At 46.2% G+C, this 20927-nt stretch overlaps 1 protein-coding gene across 1 annotated transcript in view; it reads left to right on the top strand.

The window, feature by feature from the left end:
- Positions 1-20712, top strand: part of LOC306932775 (cyclin-dependent kinase 17-like) — a 60061-nt gene extending 39349 nt beyond the window's left edge. Inside the window, exons 6-17 of the mRNA XM_079514696.1 lie at positions 703-759; positions 1276-1390; positions 1962-2056; positions 3074-3136; positions 3419-3542; positions 3947-4067; positions 6236-6333; positions 6681-6786; positions 7680-7722; positions 7981-8071; positions 8624-8701; positions 14482-20712. Coding sequence (XP_079370822.1) covers positions 703-759; positions 1276-1390; positions 1962-2056; positions 3074-3136; positions 3419-3542; positions 3947-4067; positions 6236-6333; positions 6681-6786; positions 7680-7722; positions 7981-8071; positions 8624-8701; positions 14482-14519 — 1029 coding nt within the window. The 3' untranslated portion in view covers positions 14520-20712. The remainder of the gene's footprint in view (positions 1-702; positions 760-1275; positions 1391-1961; positions 2057-3073; positions 3137-3418; positions 3543-3946; positions 4068-6235; positions 6334-6680; positions 6787-7679; positions 7723-7980; positions 8072-8623; positions 8702-14481) is intronic.
- The last annotated feature ends 215 nt before the right edge of the window (positions 20713-20927 follow it).

Raw genomic sequence — 20927 nt, 5'->3', positions numbered from 1 at the left:
GAGACAATGGAAGAGCATGTCTCTTTTAGTTAGCTTTGTTACGCTGCCACCCTGTGGCCAAAGGGGGTATCTGCATCTTGACAGTGAAATGTCTTGACAGATGGAGGGAAGGAAGGGAGTCTGGGCGAAGGATGGCATTTTATTTTACTGATTCAAAACTCGAAAAGACTCTTGCAAACACACACACACACACACACACACACACACACCCTTGCGCAAACATGCATGGATGTACAAACTTAGTGAGTATATGTGTGGTGTGTGGGAGGGGGGGAGTGAGGCATGGGTAATGTGTTCTAGCTGTCTCTCCGTTCGTTGTAAAGCCAGACAAATAGGTGATGCCCACTGGGCAGACGGAACACGCATGCATACACACACACACACGCGCACACACACACACACACACACACACACACACACACACACACACACACACACACATGCGCACAGTCACACACACAACCACATGCACAAGACAGCAGATGTTAGAACGCGTGACTCCATTTCCCCTGCAGATGTAGGCCAGATGTCGTCAGCAATACCATCCAAAAATTCGAACAACCTGTTCCGGCCCGGAGGGTGGGATTCTGGAGGAATCCGGAGCGGAGCGGCCTGTCCTGCCCTGCACTCAGCCAGCCCCACAACCTGAAATAGATGTAACTCTGGCACTTCTAAACTTTCTCCCCTTTCTCTCCTTTCCAGTCTGAAATCGGCTTCGGGAAACTTGAGACCTACATCAAGCTGGATAAACTTGGGGAGGTAAAGGAAGCATAATGTTCCCTTTTACTTCACAAATACATTATAAAAACTCAACAGTCAATTTCCCCCCACGGGACTACAATGTCTGCAAATAAAAAGAAAAGAAACATCACACACGCACACACGCACGCACACACACACACACACACACACACACACACGCACACATGCACACGTTTGTCATCTCCTACAATTAATTAAGCTCTTAATCCACTTACAGTTAGCAAGGTAAACACAAGGCAATAAATCAAATGCACAGAGATTGTGATTTAGGATAATACTGTAGGTAAACCATCATCAGTCTAAACAGTATAATATAAAATAATGAATGATATATACATTAAAACTATACAAACTATAGGATTCCAGGTCAACAAATGAACCTGTCACCTGTCCAATAATAACATGCTATCTAAATTACACTTGAACCTTTGCATAAGCCTGCGACGTCGTCAAGGCTGTAGGGCAAGTGATACGGGCTAAGGTGGAGTCTGAAGTGTCTCTCTATCTCTGCAGGGGACCTACGCCACAGTCTTTAAGGGGCGGAGCAAGTTAACGGACAACCTGGTAGCTCTGAAAGAGATCCGACTGGAGCACGAGGAGGGTGCGCCCTGCACCGCCATCAGAGAAGGTATGGATGGAAATAATCCGCTTTTCTGGGGGTTTGAGCGTCTACTCGAAGACAATTGGCCCGTGTTGGGGTGAGGGAAGCTGGGCGGGCCGGGTGGTATTTGTCACTGCACGTAATGTCGGGCAGAAACATCATCTCCATATTTTAACTTTTTGTGGGGTTTTTTTTTTTTTTTTTTGTAAATTTACGCCCTACTAAAGTAGGGCCTACTTGATCATACTACAGTGTCACACAAAAGCATCAAAAGTAGCAGATCTACAAGCTCGAAACGCGGTTTGTGTGTGTTTTGCGCTTGTCGATCTGCTACTTTTGCGACTTCTGAATTTGAGTCCTGAAAAGTAACAGTTTTGGACATGTTAGGTTTCCACCCGACAAAGACGACAATAAATATGATGCAGTGCATGTATGTATGCATGTAAACACACATTCACACTACACTAGTCCGGAGGTACCGTATACTGTGATAGCTTGGTTGGTGGTACACATGGTCACGGTCCCAGCAGGCTGTATGAACGAAATGTTGTGAACAAAATGTGTGACCCGTCTCTCTCTCTCCTTCCTCCTCCTGCAGTGTCTCTCCTGAAGGACCTGAAGCACGCCAACATCGTCACCCTCCACGACATCATCCACACTGACAAGTGCCTGACACTGGTGTTTGAGTACCTGGTGAGTGTCTGTCTGTCTGTGGCCTGGTTTACTGTATGTCTGTAGCGAGTCTGGAGCGTGTGTGTCCATGTCTGTGGGTCTAAGTGAATGTGTGCCCACGTGGGTAGGTACAGTTGGAGGCCATCGATATTGTCCTTTTCTTTTTGCTGAGGTTTGCGTGATCTGCGCAAAAGGACAGTTAACCCATTTTGGGCGGGAACCCCTTTTGGTGTTTTAAACATTATGTTATAATTTGGCTATTGAAAAATAGCAGATCTACAAGCTCATAGCGCGCCACCGAGTGGCGCGCTACGAGCTTGTAGGTCTGCTATTTTTGAAAAATCGTGAAAATATTTATTTCAGAAAACTGGAGGATTTAGAAGGATTTGTTTTTAATTTTGAGGTCAGGCCTAAATGGGTCAAATGATAAGGGACAATATCGGTGGCACCCAACTGTACGTTGGTCTGAATATTCACAGAACAGAACAGTAGGTTGTGTCGTTGCTGTCGTGGCAGAAACCTCGTATTTCCTCATATTTGTACTTGTGCACCTGGGCTGGTAAGCCAGCTTTACAGCGTGTCACAGGTTCAAGTCCCGATCCCGACGAACTTTGCTGTGTGTCCTCCATCTCTCTCCCCCCTTTCCTGTCTACCTACTGTTACCTGTCAAATAAAGGCCAAAAGATACATTTAAAAAAAAATACGCCCTACTTGATCACGAAAGCATCCAAAGTAGTGCCACGTTTTGAGCATGTGGATCTGTTACCTTTGCTACTTTTGAATTTAAAACAACAGTCAACGCCAGGGCCCTCACTTCTCACATTCACACACAAATGGTAGCAACCACTGGAGGCAATGTGGGATTCAGTGTGTTAAACTTTTGCCATATGACAAAGACATAATTAGATGACATAATGGAGATAGGTTTCTGCCTGACAGCGATAATATAAAATCTGTAATTTTGTAATTAATTTCCTACAGTTTGCTTGTGCGTGCTTTTGCTTATTTTTTTCTTTCTTTCTTTCTTTCACTCACCAGGAAAAAGATCTGAAGCAATACATGGACGACTGCGGGAGCATTATGAGTGTACACAACGTCAAGGTAAAGCATAAATAAGAGATGATTTGTTGTTGGCCTTTTGAAATATACATCTGATGTTTCAGTAGAAATAGCAACACTTTATTTATTGAAAAACACCCTGCTGTTTTTGTAATACATTTTCTATTGCTAAAAAAAAATAATTCTCTTCTCTTCTCTTCTCTTCTCTTCTCTTCTCTTCTCTTCTCTTCTCTTCTCTTCTCTTCTCTTCTCTTCTCTCCTCTTCTCTTCTCTTCTCTCCTCTCCTCTCCTCTCCTCTCCTCTCCTCTCCCCTCCCCTCTCCAGATCTTCCTCTTCCAGTTGTTGAGGGGTCTAGCCTACTGCCACAGGAGGAAGGTCCTCCACAGAGACCTCAAACCACAGAACCTCCTCATCAACGACAGAGGAGAGCTCAAACTGGCTGACTTTGGTAGTGCAACACTTTGGTCTTTCACCAGTTTTACTAGCTTCACCATTACCCATTGTTTGGAAATGCTATTCTATGTATACCATTGTGGTCGAAGAGAAACCTGTAATTAACATATTCTGCCTTATGTAGAATGTTTTTTGTTTTGTTTTGTTTTTCGTAAATTTGAAGCAAGTTTTGAGCTTTTGAGCTTATCGATCTGCTACTTTTGCTATTTTTGAATTTGAATCCTGAAAAGTAAGTTTTGGACATAATGAGTTTCCACCCGACAGAGATGATATACTGTACATCCCATAATAATTACCAGGAAGGCCAATGCCACACACAAAAACAACTACTCTACTGTATAAAAGCCCCGCCTTTAACACTTATAAATGTATTTAATGATCCTTTTTGTTTTGCAAAAGGTTTGGCCCGAGCTAAGTCTGTCCCTACTAAGACCTACTCCAATGAAGTGGTGACATTATGGTACCGGCCACCAGACGTGCTCCTGGGCTCCACAGAGTACTCTACACCCATCGACATGTGGTGAGTGCATCGACCCAAGCCCCAAAAATATTTTAAAAAAAAGAAAATAGAATGACAATACCTAAAACCATTACATTTTCAGTCACTCAGTCATAATATTCAGTCATATTTTATTTTAGCTTTATTCCATGGCTGACACACGCTCACACACACACACGCACACGCACACACACGCGTGTGCACGCTCTGCTGTTAACTCCTTCTCATCTTCTAGCATCTTCTTTTCTTTGTGTCTTTTGTGGAATGTATTTCTCACAACGCCCCCAAAGCAAGCGTGTCTTTTTTTATTTGTTGCTTTGCTGCGTGGCTTCACGGTGCGTTTCACTCAAACAGAAGTGTGAGTGAATGGAAGAGGGAGCTCTTAGCTGATGTACTGTACTGTGGCACTCTATTCTCTACTCTACTCTTAGCTGATGTACTGTACTGTGGCACTCTATTCTCTACTCTACTCTTAGCTGATGTACTGTACTGTACTGTGGCACTCTATTCATGCTGACCATTATGCCTGGGGAAGGGGGGGGTACATCTCTGCTTCCTGTAATCAGCGATCTGAGGATGTGACATAGATTCCATTTCCTACTCACTGCTTCCACTCGCTCTCTGCTCTCTGGCCCCTCTCTGCTCTCTGGCCCCTCTCTGCTCTCTGCTCTCTGGCCCCTCTCTGCTCTCTGGCCCCTCGCTCTCTGCTCTCTGGCCCCTCGCTCTCTGCTCTCTACTCTCTGCTCTCTGGCCCCTCTCTGCTCTCTGGCCCCTCTCTGCTCTGCTCTCTGGCCCCTCTCTGCTCTCTGGCCCCTCTCTGCTCTCTGGCCCCTCTCTGCTCTCTGCTCTCTGGCCCCTCTCTGCTCTCTGCTCTCTGGCCCCTCTCTGCTCTCTGCTCTCTGGCCCCTCTCTGCTCTCTGCTCTCTGGCCCCTCTCTGCTCTCTGGCCCCTCTCTGCTCTCTGGCCCCTCTCTGCTCTGCTCTCTGGCCCCTCTCTGCTCTCTGGCCCCTCTCTGCTCTCTGGCCCCTCTCTGCTCTCTGCTCTCTGGCCCCTCTCTGCTCTCTGCTCTCTGGCCCCTCTCTGCTCTCTGGCCCCTCTCTGCTCTCTGGCCCCTCTCTGCTCTCTGGCCCCTCTCTGCTCTCTGCTCTCTGGCCCCTCTCTGCTCTCTGGCCCCTCTCTGCTCTCTGGCCCCTCTCTGCTCTCTGGCCCCTCTCTGCTCTCTGGCCCCTCGCTCTCTGCTCTCTGCTCTCTGGCCCCTCTCTGCTCTCTGCTCTCTGGCCCCTCTCTGCTCTCTGGCCCCTCTCTGCTCTCTGGCCCCTCTCTGCTCTCTGCTCTCTGGCCCCTCTCTGCTCTCTGCTCTCTGGCCCCTCTCTGCTCTCTGGCCCCTCTCTGCTCTCTGGCCCCTCGCTCTCTGCTCACTGGCCCCTCTCTGCTCTCTGGCCCCTCGCTCTCTGCTCTCTGCTCTCTGGCCCCTCTCTGCTCTCTGCTCTCTGGCCCCTCTCTGCTCTCTGGCCCCTCTCTGCTCTGCTCTCTGCTCTCTGGCCCCTCTCTGCTCTCTGGCCCCTCTCTGCTCTGCTCTCTGGCCCCTCGCTCTCTGCTCTCTGGCCCCTCTCTGCTCTCTGGCCCCTCTCTGCTCTCTGCTCTCTGGCCCCTCTCTGCTCTGCTCTCTGCTCTCTGGCCCCTCTCTGCTCTCTGCTCTCTGGCCCCTCGCTCTCTGCTCTCTGGCCCCTCTCTGCTCTCTGCTCTCTGCTCTCTGGCCCCTCTCTGCTCTCTGCTCTCTGGCCCCTCGCTCTCTGCTCTCTGCTCTCTGACCCTGCTTCAACTGGAATGTAACATTGTGGCATCCACTGATGGACGGAGTACAACGATGGACCCACAATAGATGCAACCCAACCAAATTACCGTATTGTCCCGATTACAAGACGACTGATTATAATTTGTGGGAAAAAAACATTGAATGTCACATAGTCTAGTCCCCGATTATAATACGACCCCATTTTTTTGAATATTTCCATTGGAAAAAAACATAGTCTTATATTCAGGGTATTACTATTTTCGCCAAATGTTTGCCTATTAGGACATATACAGTACAGTACCCTGAAATGGGAGGCTAAGGGTTCAAGTAATTAAACAATGAGTTTGTACATGTATTGTGATGGTGTTGGTGTGTCTCTCTGTCCACCGTCCAGGGGCGTGGGGTGTATCTTCTATGAGATGATCACGGGTCGACCTCTGTTCCCTGGCTCCACGGTGGAGGACGAGCTGCACCTCATATTCCGCATCCTAGGTGAGACCACGACTGACGTGTGTGTGTATTTCATGCTGTGTGTGTGTGTGTGTGTGTGTGTGTGTGTGTGTGTGTGTGTGTGTGTGTGTGAGTGTGAGTGTGAGTGTGAGTGAGTGTGTGTGTGTGTGTATACTTGTATTACTGTTACTTTTATACAGTACTTTTACAGTATACTGTAGTAGAAATTCTGAAATAAACATTGTGTGAGGTAAACCTGGTCAAATTTAAATATAGTTGGCATCCTAAAATGTTTCTGCTCTTACAAGTATAGAGTGTCCATGCGTCCGTACGTGCGTTCGTGCATGTGTGTCCACATGTTGCCAGACCCTGGTCTCTCTGTCTTTCAGGCACCCCTACAGAAGATACGTGGCCAGGCGTCACCACCACTGAAGAATTTAAGACCTACAATTTCCCCCGGTACCACGCGGAGCCCCTCGTCAACCATGCGCCCAGGTGTGTGTGTGTGTGAGTGTGTGAGTGTGTGAGTGTGTGTGTGTGTGTGAGTGTGTGAGTGTGTGAGTGAGTGAGTGAGTGAGAGAGAGAGAGCGCGAGCGAGAGAGACCGGCACAGCTCTGCATGGATAAGGTGACAGTGAGACATGTAACAGGAGACGGCGGATAGATTTTCAATAGCTGTTTATCGTCCAGCGTTTCCGCCACTGTTGAGGCGGCGGCAACAATACACTGGATCCGGCTATGGCTCAGCAATTTACTGCACTCAATTATACCTGTCTGTCACTCTCTCTCTCTCTAACTCGCTCTGTCTCTCTCTAACTCGCTCTGTCTCTCTGTTTCTCTCTCTCTCTCTCTCTCTCTCTCTCTCTCTCTAACTCGCTCTGTCTCTCTGTTTCTCTCTCTCTCTCTCTCTAACTCGCTCTGTCTCTCTCTAACTCGCTCTGTCTCTCTGTTTCTCTCTCTCTCTCTCTCTCTCTCTCTCTCTCTCTCTCTCTCTCTCTCTCTCTCTCTCTCGCGCGCGCTTAGCCAGACAACTATTCCACAGTTTGGAACTACTTCTCCCAAAATCCGAGCAAGAAAGCTGGAATTTCCGTTCACGGAAATATATTTTAAAAATATCTTTACATTGATTTTTTTAATATCCATTTCTGCTAAGCAGCAAGCTATACTGTATATGCTTAGATTGATGGGTTAGATTGATTTATATTAGGATACATTTGCGCAACTGTAAAGACGAAACAGAAGTGGGCAGGCATACATCCGTTTTATCGCTTGCTCATGATCAGAGCTTCCATTTCGTGAGACTAGCCTTGGATAAACCTTTGAAACAAATTGCAGCAATATTTCAATGTTTTGACTCTGTCTTTCTCCCTCTCTTTCTCTGTGTTACAGGATAGACAGCGACGGCCATGACCTGCTCTCATTACTACTGCAGGTGCGTCATCTCTCACATAGTCTCTCGAGACTCGCGTCAACTAAAGGAAAAGAGGGTGTTGTTTTTCCTTAATTCTTTTGCAGATGGGTTCTCAGATTGTCTCTCACATAATGGAGACGATGACATGTGAAGAGATAGTGAATAACGTGTGTGTGTGTGTGTGTGTGTGTGTGTGTGTGTGTGTGTGTGTGTGTGTGTGTGTGTGTGTGTGTGTGTGTGTGTGTGTGTGTGTGTGTGTGTCTCTCTCTCTCTCTCTAGTTTGAGGCTAAGAAGCGTGTGTCTGCAGAAGATGCTCTCGGACATCCATACTTTAAGACTCTGGGAGAGCAGGTTCAAACACTGGCTGACAGTGAGTATACACACACACACACACACACACACACACACACACACACACACACAAACTTCACTGGTTCTCAACATCGGCACTGGGACCAACAGACCCTTACGGAGTGTACAGAAAGTGTACACTCTCAAATGGGGTGGGGGATGGGGTGGGTCCGTAGCCCTGGTGCTTAACAAAGTGGTGGGTCCTTGAAATTCATCAGCTCAGGGACCTTGTGGTTAGAGTCTCCGCCATGAGATTGGCAGGGGTTCGATTCCCAATCATACCAAAGACTATAAAAATGGGACCCCATGCCTGCTTGGCACTCAGCATCAAAGGTTGGATTGGGGCTAAGTCTCTGTGACATATTAGTGTCATGTCCAGGGGGTGTACATGTTCATCAAGCTGCCTCACGCTACAGAAACAGGAGATAGGCTCCTGCCCTATGCGCCCCATGGCTTAGCAAGGCTTACTTACAGTATTATCAAATCGGCGGTCGGTGGTTTGAAATCATATCAAACTTTAAATTCAAATGGTTGCGAATCACCGATCTTAACGACCTTCTGCCCTTTTCAGCTGCGTCCATCTTCTCAGTGAAGGACGTGCAGCTGCAGAGAGACCCGGGGAAGAGGTCTTCAGTCTACACAGAGACAGGTGAGTCCTCCTGCCAGGGGTTCACGAGTCAGGGATAATAGCGTCGGAAAAAGTGAAGCTATATGCGATGGAAACGTTGTAAACAGAAATACAGGATGAACGGCGTAAAGCTTCTTTGCATGAGTGGGTCCTACTCTCTATCTGCTTCCTCTGTGTCCCCCTCCCTCCCTCTCCCTGTCTCTCTTTCTTTCTCTCGACCAAACGGCGTGCTTTTCGGTGTGTGTCATCATGCCACTGTGTGCGTGTGTGTATGTGTGTGGGGTACTGGGGTCACACATGTCACATGCCAGCGTCACCCAGTCAGTCGCTCCCAAACTGGCCTGGTTGACAGTCACACTCCCATGAGGGACAACGCCTTAGGTCAGGTCAAGTCACATGTATTTACAGTATATAGCACATTTCACAATGACACGCGCAGGCTCAATGTGATTCAAATTAATAAATGGAGAAAATGCAAAGGTCAACGATGACACGAAATGCACATAATTACATATGATTAACACATAAGAATGAATTAAAATGAAGGGACAGTATAATTTAAAAAAAGTAAAAGTATAACTGCACATTCCAAACCTAGCTGAAAGCATTTACTTAGTTTTCTTGGAAAACGCAGCTGTAGCAGACCTTAGATCAGTTGGTATAGCATCCCAGAGTGGGATCATAGTGACTGAAAGCGCCATAAACAGATATGGGACCTCATTCACAACAGCGTTTACGCTCATATCGTGAGCGGAGCGTGAGCGTACGGGCATTTACGTGTATTCCCACGTTAAGTGGGAATTCATGGCCATGGCTCCTACAGTACCTCCTCCTAGGGTGGTGTATAGGGCATACAGCTTGGCTCCTACCTCCTAGGGTGGTGTATAGGCCATATGGCTTGGCTCCTACCTCCTAGGGTGGTGTATAGGCCATATGGCTTGGCTCCTACCTCCTCCTAGGGTGGTGTATAGGGCATATGGCTTGGCTCCTACCTCCTAGGGTGGTGTATAGGGCATATGGCTTGGCTCCTACCTCCTCCTAGGGTGGTGTATAGGGCATATGGCTTGGCTCCTACCTCCTCCTAGGGTGGTGTATAGGGCATACAGCTTGGCTCCTACCTCCTCCTAGGGTGGTGTATAGGGCATATGGCTTGGCTCCTACCTCCTCCTAGGGTGGTGTATAGGGCATATGGCTTGGCTCCTACCTCCTAGGGTGGTGTATAGGGCATATGGCTTGGCTCCTACCTCCTCCTAGGGTGGTGTATAGGGCATATGGCTTGGCTCCTACCTCCTCCTAGGGTGGTGTATAGGGCATATGGCTTGGCTCCTACCTCCTCCTAGGGTGGTGTATAGGGCATACAGCTTGGCTCCTACCTCCTCCTAGGGTGGTGTATAGGGCATATGGCTGGGCTCCTACCTCCTAGGGTGGTGTATAGGGCATATGGCTGGGCTCCTACCTCCTAGGGTGGTGTATAGGGCATATGGCTGGGCTCCTACCTCCTAGGGTGGTGTATAGGGCATATGGCTTGGCTCCTACTTCCTAGGGTGGTGTATAGGGCATATGGCTTGGCTCCTACTTCCTAGGGTGGTGTATAGGGCATATGGCTTGGCTCCTACCTCCTCCTAGGGTGGTGTATAGGGCATACAGCTTGGCTCCTACCTCCTAGGGTGGTGTATAGGCCATATGGCTTGGCTCCTACCTCCTAGGGTGGTGTATAGGGCATATGGCTTGGCTCCTACCTCCTCCTAGGGTGGTGTATAGGGCATATGGCTTGGCTCCTACCTCCTAGGGTGGTGTATAGGCCATATGGCTTGGCTCCTACCTCCTAGGGTGGTGTATAGGGCATATGGCTTGGCTCCTACCTCCTCCTAGGGTGGTGTATAGGGCATATGGCTTGGCTCCTACCTCCTCCTAGGGTGGTGTATAGGCATATGGCTTGGCTCCTACCTCCTCCTAGGGTGGTGTATAGGCATATGGCTTCCCAGACCTCAAATAAAATATGTAGGCATGTGTCACCAACGTTGGTCAGCAAATAAAAAAAAAGATAGCCTATACAGTATATAGCCGAGTATCGCGCAGCTTGCGCTTGTATGCCTATATGCATGCATTCTATGGTTCACAAACATGAAGGACAGACAGACATGGAAGAAAGAAAGGCGTTGATGATGATCATTACAACACGTCGTCGAACACCCTGTAACTCGCTGATCAGCATGTTGACAGAGACTCAGCCAATTGAAGTTTCACGCAGGCCTAATGATTTAAGTAGACTACCGGGAAATCTGTCCTGCATTATTCCATTTGATTTCCAAATCCGATGTAGTGGGGCCGCGCATGGCAGGGAATCAATCACCCCAGTAATCAATAAATCAAATAGGCCTAATGAAAATTATCAGATTGTATAACCTATGCAATTGCAGTGCAAGGCAATTCATCAGCTTTTATCATTGCCGAGTTTTAATATAGCATTTGGTCGTGTGGTGAACTGTACAAATGAACTTATTTCTCATTATATGAAAGTAACTGTAACATCAGTTAACTTTTAAACGTTATGACATTTAACAAGGAGTGAAGCAATGCGTGCCAAGTTGGCAAGTTTCGTTTATAATTATATACATATAACTCGCGCTGTTTGCTTGAAGATCTGTCCGTGCAGAGACCCGCCTGTAAAAATGAACTGCTCTACAAGCTCATCGCACCGTATTCACTGTATAACTTAAAGCTTGGGGATCCCGGATCTGTGCATTTTGCAGGCTATGATGACGTATTTTGATATTTCCTGTTGCCTTATATGGTGTGGAATGGGCGTGGATGTTCCATTCAACCAGGCGACACCAGGCGAATCGCTTGGGAAAGAGGCGAAATAAGATACACGGGCGAACCGCACGAATGCAGTCATTACACCACCTTTGCTGCATGACACGGGAGATTGTCGCAGCTTGATCGGACGGATAAATACGCGATCATTACGCATTTCATTTACACCTTGTCGTATATTTCCGTTGTGAATGAGGATTAGAAGCAAGCATTGGCCGGCAAACTGTGTTCTTCTGGATCGGACTAGTAAAGACACTCTTCCAAGAGAGATTTTGCGCTCTCATTAGAAGGCGGGAGTAAGTGCCATCCAACTGTTTCTCTAATTTCTGTGTTCATGTCTCGGAGCCATAGAGTAGAATCGGCTCGACAGTCGTCCTAAATATTTTTACTTTTAACATCTTTAGGGACATCTTTAGGGACTCACCAGTGCCACTTTGGGTCACCCCACGGCATTGCAGCTGTTCATACTCTAGACAGACAGACACATGCGGCCAGTCATTGGAACGGTTAGGCACCGCTCCAAAATCTTGAAAGTGTGAGAACTACTCATTAGAATGGGCCTCAGGTCTAGGTGTGAACCAGGCTGCTTAGATGGACTCCAGTGGTTCTTGTGTCTTTCTGTCAGTCTCATTACGTTTGTGTTTGTGTCTGTTTCTCTCGTACCTCCTCTTCGCCGACCGTCTCTGTCGTGTTGATGCTTAAACTGTCCTGTCCTGTTCTTTTCTTTCCCTGATACCCTACACTTTCCTTTCCTGTCCTGTCTGTGTATCTTGTTCCTTTTAATCCTCTCTATTTCCTCTCTGTGCCCGTCCCCCCGCTCTTAACTCCTTCAAAATGCCCCCAACCCCTCCCTGACCAACCCACCCACCCCTCAAAAAATAAAAAGGGATGGCCCATAAGCTAGGCTCCGCCCCCTCGCAGTACTTCCAGAGAGAAGCAGCCAATCCCAGGGCTCAGAGTCACGCTCTCTCCTCCCATTCCACAGGCTGAGTGGCCCCCTACCATTCTGGTAAATAGACTTTCTTTTTAATTTTTCTTCTTTCTTCTGTTTTAGTTTCCTCTATCTCTCTTGTCGCTCATGCCTGTCTCTCAACTGTCACTTCAATGTGGCCTAGTCACTAGTGTAAGTGCTTTGTCTCTTGTCTTGTATGTCAACGTTTTCCTTGCTCAACTGGAATGAGTGCGGCCCTGTTTTGTTATTTGCTTTATTCCCGGCTGAGACACATTCCCTTTCATAAATAATGCATTGCTTCTTAACTAGGCAACCTCTTAAGATAGCCTCTTAAAATAGCCGATCTACTAGCTTAGTAAGCTCACAAACATGAGACACATCGTGAGCTTGTAGATCGGCTATTTGTGGGGTGTGTGACACTGCCGCGTAACTAAATATAAATCACCTCTCCATCCCCCCTCTTTCCTTTTAAAAGCTAACTTCACCTGTATTTAAGGTGAATCCTTTCGCACTGAAGAACTCGTCTAAAACAAAATAACAGGATTCACATTAAATGCCCCCGTTATTGTCTCCCTTTTCCCTCCTTGCTCTTGATTGTCCTATTTTCAGATTATGCACTTCTTTAAACCTATTTTGCCTCCTTTTCCCCTGCTTTATCCTATTGTTTCCGGGCTGAAGCCATTGTTTGATATTTTTTTCCAGGGACGAAAGGTTGATGTGTTCAACAACACAGGCTGTGGCCAGAGTACGGGAGATGATGAGAATGTTTTTTGACTGAGACTGTCGTTCTCTTTATTTGCAGCTCTGTTTAGGTTTCTTCAGCGGGAGATGTAGCCTTTGTGTTGCGTCTGTAAGTGTGTGACTGTGTGCCGATGGTGATGGTGTGTTATTGTGTGTGTGTGTTTTTGGGACCTCTTTCTTTAGCATGATCTTGAAGTGCTGTTTTACCGCATATATTAAGTATATTAAGACTGCTGGTAAGTCTCGTTTTTGAGTTTACTGATGATAATTTGGTTTGATATGAGATTAGCTGACAGCATCATAGAAACCTGGTTGGTGTTTTTGCCGTTGGTTTTGTGCTGTTATACTGGGTTTCTATCGTTGGCATGAATGGCTCTAAAGCCAGATTTATACTTCATCGTACGAACGCACCATTTTTGTTCTCGATTATTCCATTGATAGAAGCAGGTTTTCTTTGATATTTTGGTTTATTTCTTGACGAATCTACGCTTTTGGGAGCACCCCGGACATTTTTTGAGTTGCTGGATTCAGTATTTATTCATATTATCAGACACGCCCCCTTCCTATACAAAGTTACAAACCCATTGTAACTTCAAACTCGTCCTTTGTGCTGGCCCTCAGTAGCTGACGCTATCCATGTTGTAGTGATGAGGGGGGTTAATTACTCCAATGTAGAGAGAATCTCTAGTCTGCTCGTCATGTTCCAGGGCTGACTACTGGTGTAGTGTGAACTAGATAACATATTCTCAATATCAACTCTCAATTAACCCATTTTGACCTGAGGATGATTCTACAAATGTCTTCTAAATCCTGACAGTTTTCTTTAAAAACCTCATGTTTCTATGTCAGTGGTTCTCATACAGTACATGTTGTATGTATTTGGCCACCGTCCATCTGTTGCAATCGGACAGTTTTAAGTAGTCTTTGACTAGTCTGAACAAGTTTGTTTGGTCTGGAGGCACCTTTACAGGTCTGCAATAATTAAAGGACCCTTACGGTTACCGGTCCATTTGGTTCCATTTGTACACTCTGAATTATGGGGGTCCTTGAATTGAAAACGTTTGAGAACCGCTGTCTTATGCGAACGACGCGCTCGTACGATGGATTATAAATGAGGATTCAGGCTACGTACTGTATGTGTGTAGCCTACTGTATATGTGTTCATAGCTCCATCATATCACCATTTATCGTCATCTCCCCCGCTCTCTCTCTCTCTCTCTCTCTCTCTCTCTCTCTGTGTCTCTCTCTCTCTCTCTCTCTCTCTCTCTGTGTCTCTCTCTCTCTCTCTCAGCCCAGGGGAAGAGTAGGAGGCAGAGTGTGTTGTTTTAGTGTTGGTGGGGGCGCTGATGAGACGAGGAGGACAGCGACACGCCCAGCTGTCAGACCCTGCCACACACACACCGAAGGAGAGACACACACCCTGACACACACACACGCACACACGAGCGCGCATACACACACACGAGCGCGCGCACACACACACACGCACACACGAGTGTGCACGCGCGCACACACACATACGCACGCACACACGCGCGCACATGCGAGAACACACGCATTGAAGGAGAATAGAACACACACAGTCACAGTACAATAAAAATGTAAACAAAGAAGATACACTACACAGAATTAAAGACTGAAGAAGAATTTGTACTTGAGAAAAAATAAATTAAAGCAACTCAACACTAAAGACAGAAACATGGAGGACATGAGAGGAAGGGAGGAGGAGAGTTGATGAGAGGAGGAGAGTTGATGAGGAGAGGAGATGAGAAGAGGAGGAGAGTTGATGAGGAGAGGAGGAGAGAAGAGGAGGAGAGTTGATGAGGAGAGGAGGAGAGTTGATGAGGAGAGGAGGAGAGTTGATGAGGAGAGGAGGAGAGTTGATGAGGAGAGGAGCATGATGAAGACGACAACAGAAGAAGAACTGAGGAGGGACAAAACGGAAGTATCCTTGCTGCTACAGTACTACTACTACTACTCCAGCTGCCCACAAGAGGGCAGTGTTTCACACGTGGACTGACTTGGTTTGAATAGAACCTGCCATTTGATCAGTGAATAGAAGCTGTGAGGTGGAATTGAAACTAGTGCCCTCCGGGAGGCGCCAGTGTGTGGGCATGTCTCCTAAAAGGGAAGGATGGAGGAGAGGAGAGAGAGAGAGAGGAGGAAGAGTGGAAGTTTTCCTCTCGCACCTCTTTTTCTTCCTTTAAACAAATGGACTGTTGTTGTACATAAAGAGACTGAGCTGTAGAACTCTTGCTTTTTCCATATCACGCCTCAGCCTGAATCCCAAATATTGCACCTCAACCCCCTTGCCTCACCTCCTAACCCTTTATTCCGTATGTCACTTAACAACAGGCACACACGCACGCACGCACGCGCGCGCGCGCGCACACACACACACACACACACACACACACACACACACACACACACACACACACACACACACACACACACACACACACACACAGTATAGTGGTGGGAACTATCGCTCGTTTCAGAGACTCAAGTCATTTGGTTCCTGTCCACTAAAAAGATTTGTTCCAATGATTCGTTCAGCGCTTCCAGCTCCGCCCTCCTCGCATAGTTTTTGTCCAATGACGAAAGACGAACATGTCTCTCTCCTTCAGCCAGTCAAAATGTTGCACTTTGAAACTGACTGGCTGAACCTCATGTCACCAGGCTTTACCACACAGAGGAGGAAAACCAACGGCTCTTGGAATGTTCACTTCTGAAGAAGTGACAGAGTTCGTACACGTTCACCAAAAATAACTAATCACTGCGAACGAATTGCTCGTGAACGCCACAACCCCCCTCCCCAACCCCCCCATCACTCACACACACACACACACACACACACACACACACACACACACACACACACACACACACACACACACACACTATTGGTTCACTTGAACGTTAAAGAGTGTGTAGACTTTGCTCTCGTTGGAGTTTACAGAGCTAAACTTTAGCACCTTATTGTCCAGAATAGAGGTTAGGGTGGCTTTCATTGCTTTACCTCATCGGTCACTCAGGCAAGAGTAGGATAAACTACGTACACGCTAGACAACTAGGACAACACTACTACTATCCACCAGAGAAACGGAAGCAGCGTATTCACTCTTGGCTCTTTTTCCACTACAAGAAGAACTAAGCGAGTTCTGGGTTTGTTTCCATTACGCCACGTCAGTTTGTGATAAGGTTCCCGGAACCTAATTTGGGCCCTGCTTCAGGTAGCTTGGAATCCGGCGGAGTTGCTCGTTCAGCACTTTTTTCTTTTCCTTTTCACTTTGCTTCTCCGTTTGGCAGTCTTTCCCTTTGAGCTTGATTTCCTAAACGTCACCTGTTACGTAGGCATGTCATTGCTGATTGGATAGTGCTCGACGAATAACAGCAGAAAGTGAAGTGACTAGAATTTTACATTGGAAGGCTCTGACCCTGTCCCTGTGTGCCCACAGACCTTTACAGTGGAGGTATCCGAAATATCCCCTTTCACGTAGAAAGACTGACAGATGACGTCTGGATTCCAGGCTACTGCTCAGAGCTGGTGCTAATATAACCCTGAGTTCTTGGAACCCAGAACTCAGAACTTAAAAAATCCAAAATAGTGAAAAATATCAATTGTCGATCTACAAGCTCACAACGCTGTTTGTTTCTTTTAATGACGTTCCTCTCACTTCATGTGTGCTTCTGGTTATAATGAAAAAAACGTAAAACAAACAAACAAAAAAATAAACACCAGAACTTTAAGGGTTCTGGAAACTTTCAGGTTTTTTGGAAGGATCCAGAGGCCGACCCTTGACCCTTCGTTAGAGGAAAAGAGCCAGCCGAGTGATGGCATCAGCCGCTTCTCCATTTATTACACGCTGCGATTCACAACAAACTAATAAGAGAGGAAGACATGGTTGTGTTTCAACGGTAAAGAACACTAACACCACCACAAAGATATAAAGTCTCGCTCTGGTATCCTAGGAAGTCGACCTTGAAGGACAGACAAAATGGAAGTGTACAAAGACTCACCTGCTCATTCTTAAAGCCTGATTTAGGTTTCCTCGTACGGCCGCGTCGCATTTTCGGGTGATCGGCGCCGTCATATTAGCCGAAGTCATAAATCAGGCTTCAGACACCCCTTCCTCGTTTTGCCTTGACTCTAATGTTGTCTTTTAATTCGTTGTGTGCTGTAGCAAATTGATGTACAAGTGTTAACATTGAATTTTATTCCCTTTGCACCTGGTTTGTAGAATCATGATGATTATTATTAGTCCACGACCCTTTCTTTTACCTTCTCGCCACATGACAGAAGGACGTTTTTACTCTTTTTCTTTTTCTTAATTCGTTCTTTTTTTGTACATATTGATGACCATTCTTTATTACTTTGACCTTTTACGTAATAACGTGGAGACGCATGGAACATCCCAGGAAGCCGCTCTCAGTCGCAGTCTGTGTTCCCGCTGGAGGAAGGGCTGGTGGCTGACTGACTGGGGGACGTGTTCAGTCTGTGTTCCCGCTGGAGGAAGGGCTGGTGGCTGACTGACTGGGGGACGTGTTCAGTCTGTGTTCCCGCTGGAGGAAGGGCTGGTGGCTGACTGACTGGGGGACGTGTTGCACATTCCTTGAGCTCAGGACTTAGTGTCGTTTTTGTTGGATGTCGTCGTGAGGTACAAGCAGGTCCCGTGTGTCTCCCCCCCCTCCCCAACTGAAGAAGCAGAGTTTGTTGTTGACCATTTTATTATTATTGTGGGTGAAGTCCCCATCGTTTAAACAGCAGGCTCAGACTGTAACAGTAGTAGTAATAATACTTTTACAGAATCAGCCTCTTGCCAGTCACACCGTTCTCTGGGTGGGTCGGGCTATAGAGCAGTGGTTCTCATTTTCAATGACCCCCAAATTAATATGTATTTTGCAACTGACCCCCATCTGAAAATGTTTTGTGTCCCCCAATCCAAGATTTGTAGATTGGCTATATAAATAGCCAATGTATATTAATTGTGCGTGTTTAAACTGATTTTGATGATATTAACACATCCCCACCCCCGTAACCACCTCAAGGACCCCTGGGGGTCCCCACTTTGAGAAGCCATGCTATAGAGGCTCCGCTGTCAGACTGTCACGGGCCGTGACTCACCTGTTCATTTGTCATCCCGCTAATCGTGTTTATATAAGGAAGCCTCGGACGTATTTCTTTGGTATGTGAAGTAGCTGCCACTGTATGTGTGTGTGTGTGTGTGGGGTGATCTGGAGGCACCAACTAAATGGTTCCCGTTGACACCTGAGCAAGACCTCACTAAATAAGACCCCTTTGGAAAACGAGATTTTACATCTCAATAAGTTATCATTTCAATAATTTTAGAATGGGCCTCAGGTCCAAATGGGGTAAACAAAACGATTCCCAGAAACGAACAAGTTGTTGACATGTTGCCAACATTTTCTTGAGGTCAAAAATACATTCTGTAGAACACAAAGAAGGGTTTGATGCGTGTGACTTGAGCGAGAGCGGTAGTTCTGGTATAGACAAATCCGCGGAGGGCTGCCCTGAGCACAATCGTACTGTAGCTCTGGTGTCAGATTAAGCGCAGCTCGACACCGCAGTTTATATGATTGCATACAGCTCCGCGCATTCGCGTATAGGGCAATGAGTTGTTTACAACAACACCATACCAACAACTGTTTCACATACCAGTCCATCTTCACAGTTAGTAGTTGTGAAATATGGAATTTCCTGTTCTTGTTCCACAGACTGATCTGTGATCATCTTTTTGCATCTTCTCCACCAGTGTTTCTCAGTGCCTGGGGTCTCACCAGCGGTCAAGATGGACCGCAATTCCGGGTCTGTAACTCTGAACGTTTTCAAATGGGACCCTTTCTTAAAAATCTTTGAGATCCTAATGTCAACATTATCTGTGTTCATTTAACTCCGAGAGTGTACAAATGGAGGTCCATCTGGTTCCATTTGTACTCGCTCAGAGTTGCAGTCCCGTAAGCGTCCATTTGGACGACTCCCTGGTGGTCCCCAGGCCTGACGTTGAGAACCAGTGCTCGGGGCCCTATCTTGCGCACCGCCATACCCCTTATATCTAATCTCATACCTAAACTTTTGCCTACACTTGCCATATTTTACTACTTTGTAAAACATTTTAAAATAGTGATAATAGCCTTGTACATAGGCAATTAGAACTATTCTAACATGTTTTTCAAAATGTTAAACAAACCTAAATGTAGGGTTGTCCCGATCCAATCACGTGATCGGAAATCGGGACCGATCACATCATTTTCAAATGATCGGATCGGGAGCAAAAAAGGTGATCGGGACATCGGTAGTATCAACATTATCCATATCATGGTATTAGACTGGATATTGTCTGATTTTGGATATTGTATTATTTTGATATGGGATATAAGTCTTCTATAAAAATATAAATATCGGATCGGGAAAAATCGGTATCGGCAGATGCTCAAAATCAAATGATCGGAAACGGATCAGGAGCAAAATAAATGTGATGGGGACATCCCTACCTAAAAGGTTTAGGCATAAGGGGTATAAATGTGATGGGGACATCCCTACCTAAAAGGTTTAGGCATAAGGGGTATAAATGGGATGGGGACATCCCTACCTAAAAGGTTTAGGCATAAGGGGTATAAATGGGATGGGGACATCCCTACCTAAAAGGTTTAGGCATAAGGGGTATGCAAGTACACAGCGTGCTAGATAGGGCCCTATCTTCAAGTACACGACGTGATAGGGCCCTATCTTCTAATGGAATGGAGAGAGGGTGGCGATCTTCTATAGCTGTTTGTGTCAGTCAGGAGGAGAGTGAGAGAGAGTTTGTAGCAAGAGATCCCTCATTCTGTGTGTATATATATACTGTATAAATGTGTACTTGTTTGATACAGATATTCATTCACCTTCTGGTTTTCTTTTAAATTGTATTTCTCCTTTTCCTTTGTGAAATTCATAGCAATATTGCTGTATTTTGATGGTTATTTGGACGGTTATGTGTTTCCTAAATGTATGATTTGACAAAAAAGAAAAGAGAAAAAAAAGCCAATTGTTGCACATCAACAAAGATCAAACTTGAGAGATGTGGCTGCACTTTTTTGCTGAATCATAACTTAGGCCTTAAGTTGCGGAGGGGGGGTGTGTGTGTGGAGGGAGGGGGGGGGGATGACTGTGAAGATCAAAGATCAAACTGTGAGACTTGACCAAAATGATGAGGAAAAACATGATATTTTCTTTTCTTTTTTTCTTTTCTTTTTTGCTGTTGAACATGCTGGATCCTAAAGGCTGGAGGGGTGGGGGAGGGGGTGGGGGGTTCTTGGAGAAGAAGAATATAACATACTGATTATTCTGATTTTATTTGTATTTTATTTTTTACCAATGAAAAGCCATAGAAGCTCATGATAATGAAAATGACAAAAGGCTTGTTTGCGTGTGAGGGTGTGTACCTATGATTGAGCACAGACCTTAGAAAAAAAACGAAAAGGGTCGTGTACACCTAATAAAAGATAAATAAATAACAAACATCCGATTATTATTTTTATTTCTTGTTATTGACTATCGTCTCTGTGAGGTGGAAACCATGTCACATGTCCAAAACTGTTTCAGGAGTCAAATGGAAAAAAAAGGCAAAAGTAGCAGATCTACATGCTCAATCATCATCATCATTTTTCGACCGTGGTTGAGATCATGGATTTCACAATGCCATGCCAGACTTCCCGGTTCTTCATTGCCATCCC

This window comes from Electrona antarctica (genome assembly GCF_951216825.1).
Source record: "Electrona antarctica genome assembly, chromosome: 2".
Lineage (NCBI taxonomy): Eukaryota > Metazoa > Chordata > Actinopteri > Myctophiformes > Myctophidae > Electrona > Electrona antarctica.
Note: the sequence above shows the minus strand (reverse complement) of the source record. Positions and strands in the feature narration are given on the sequence as shown.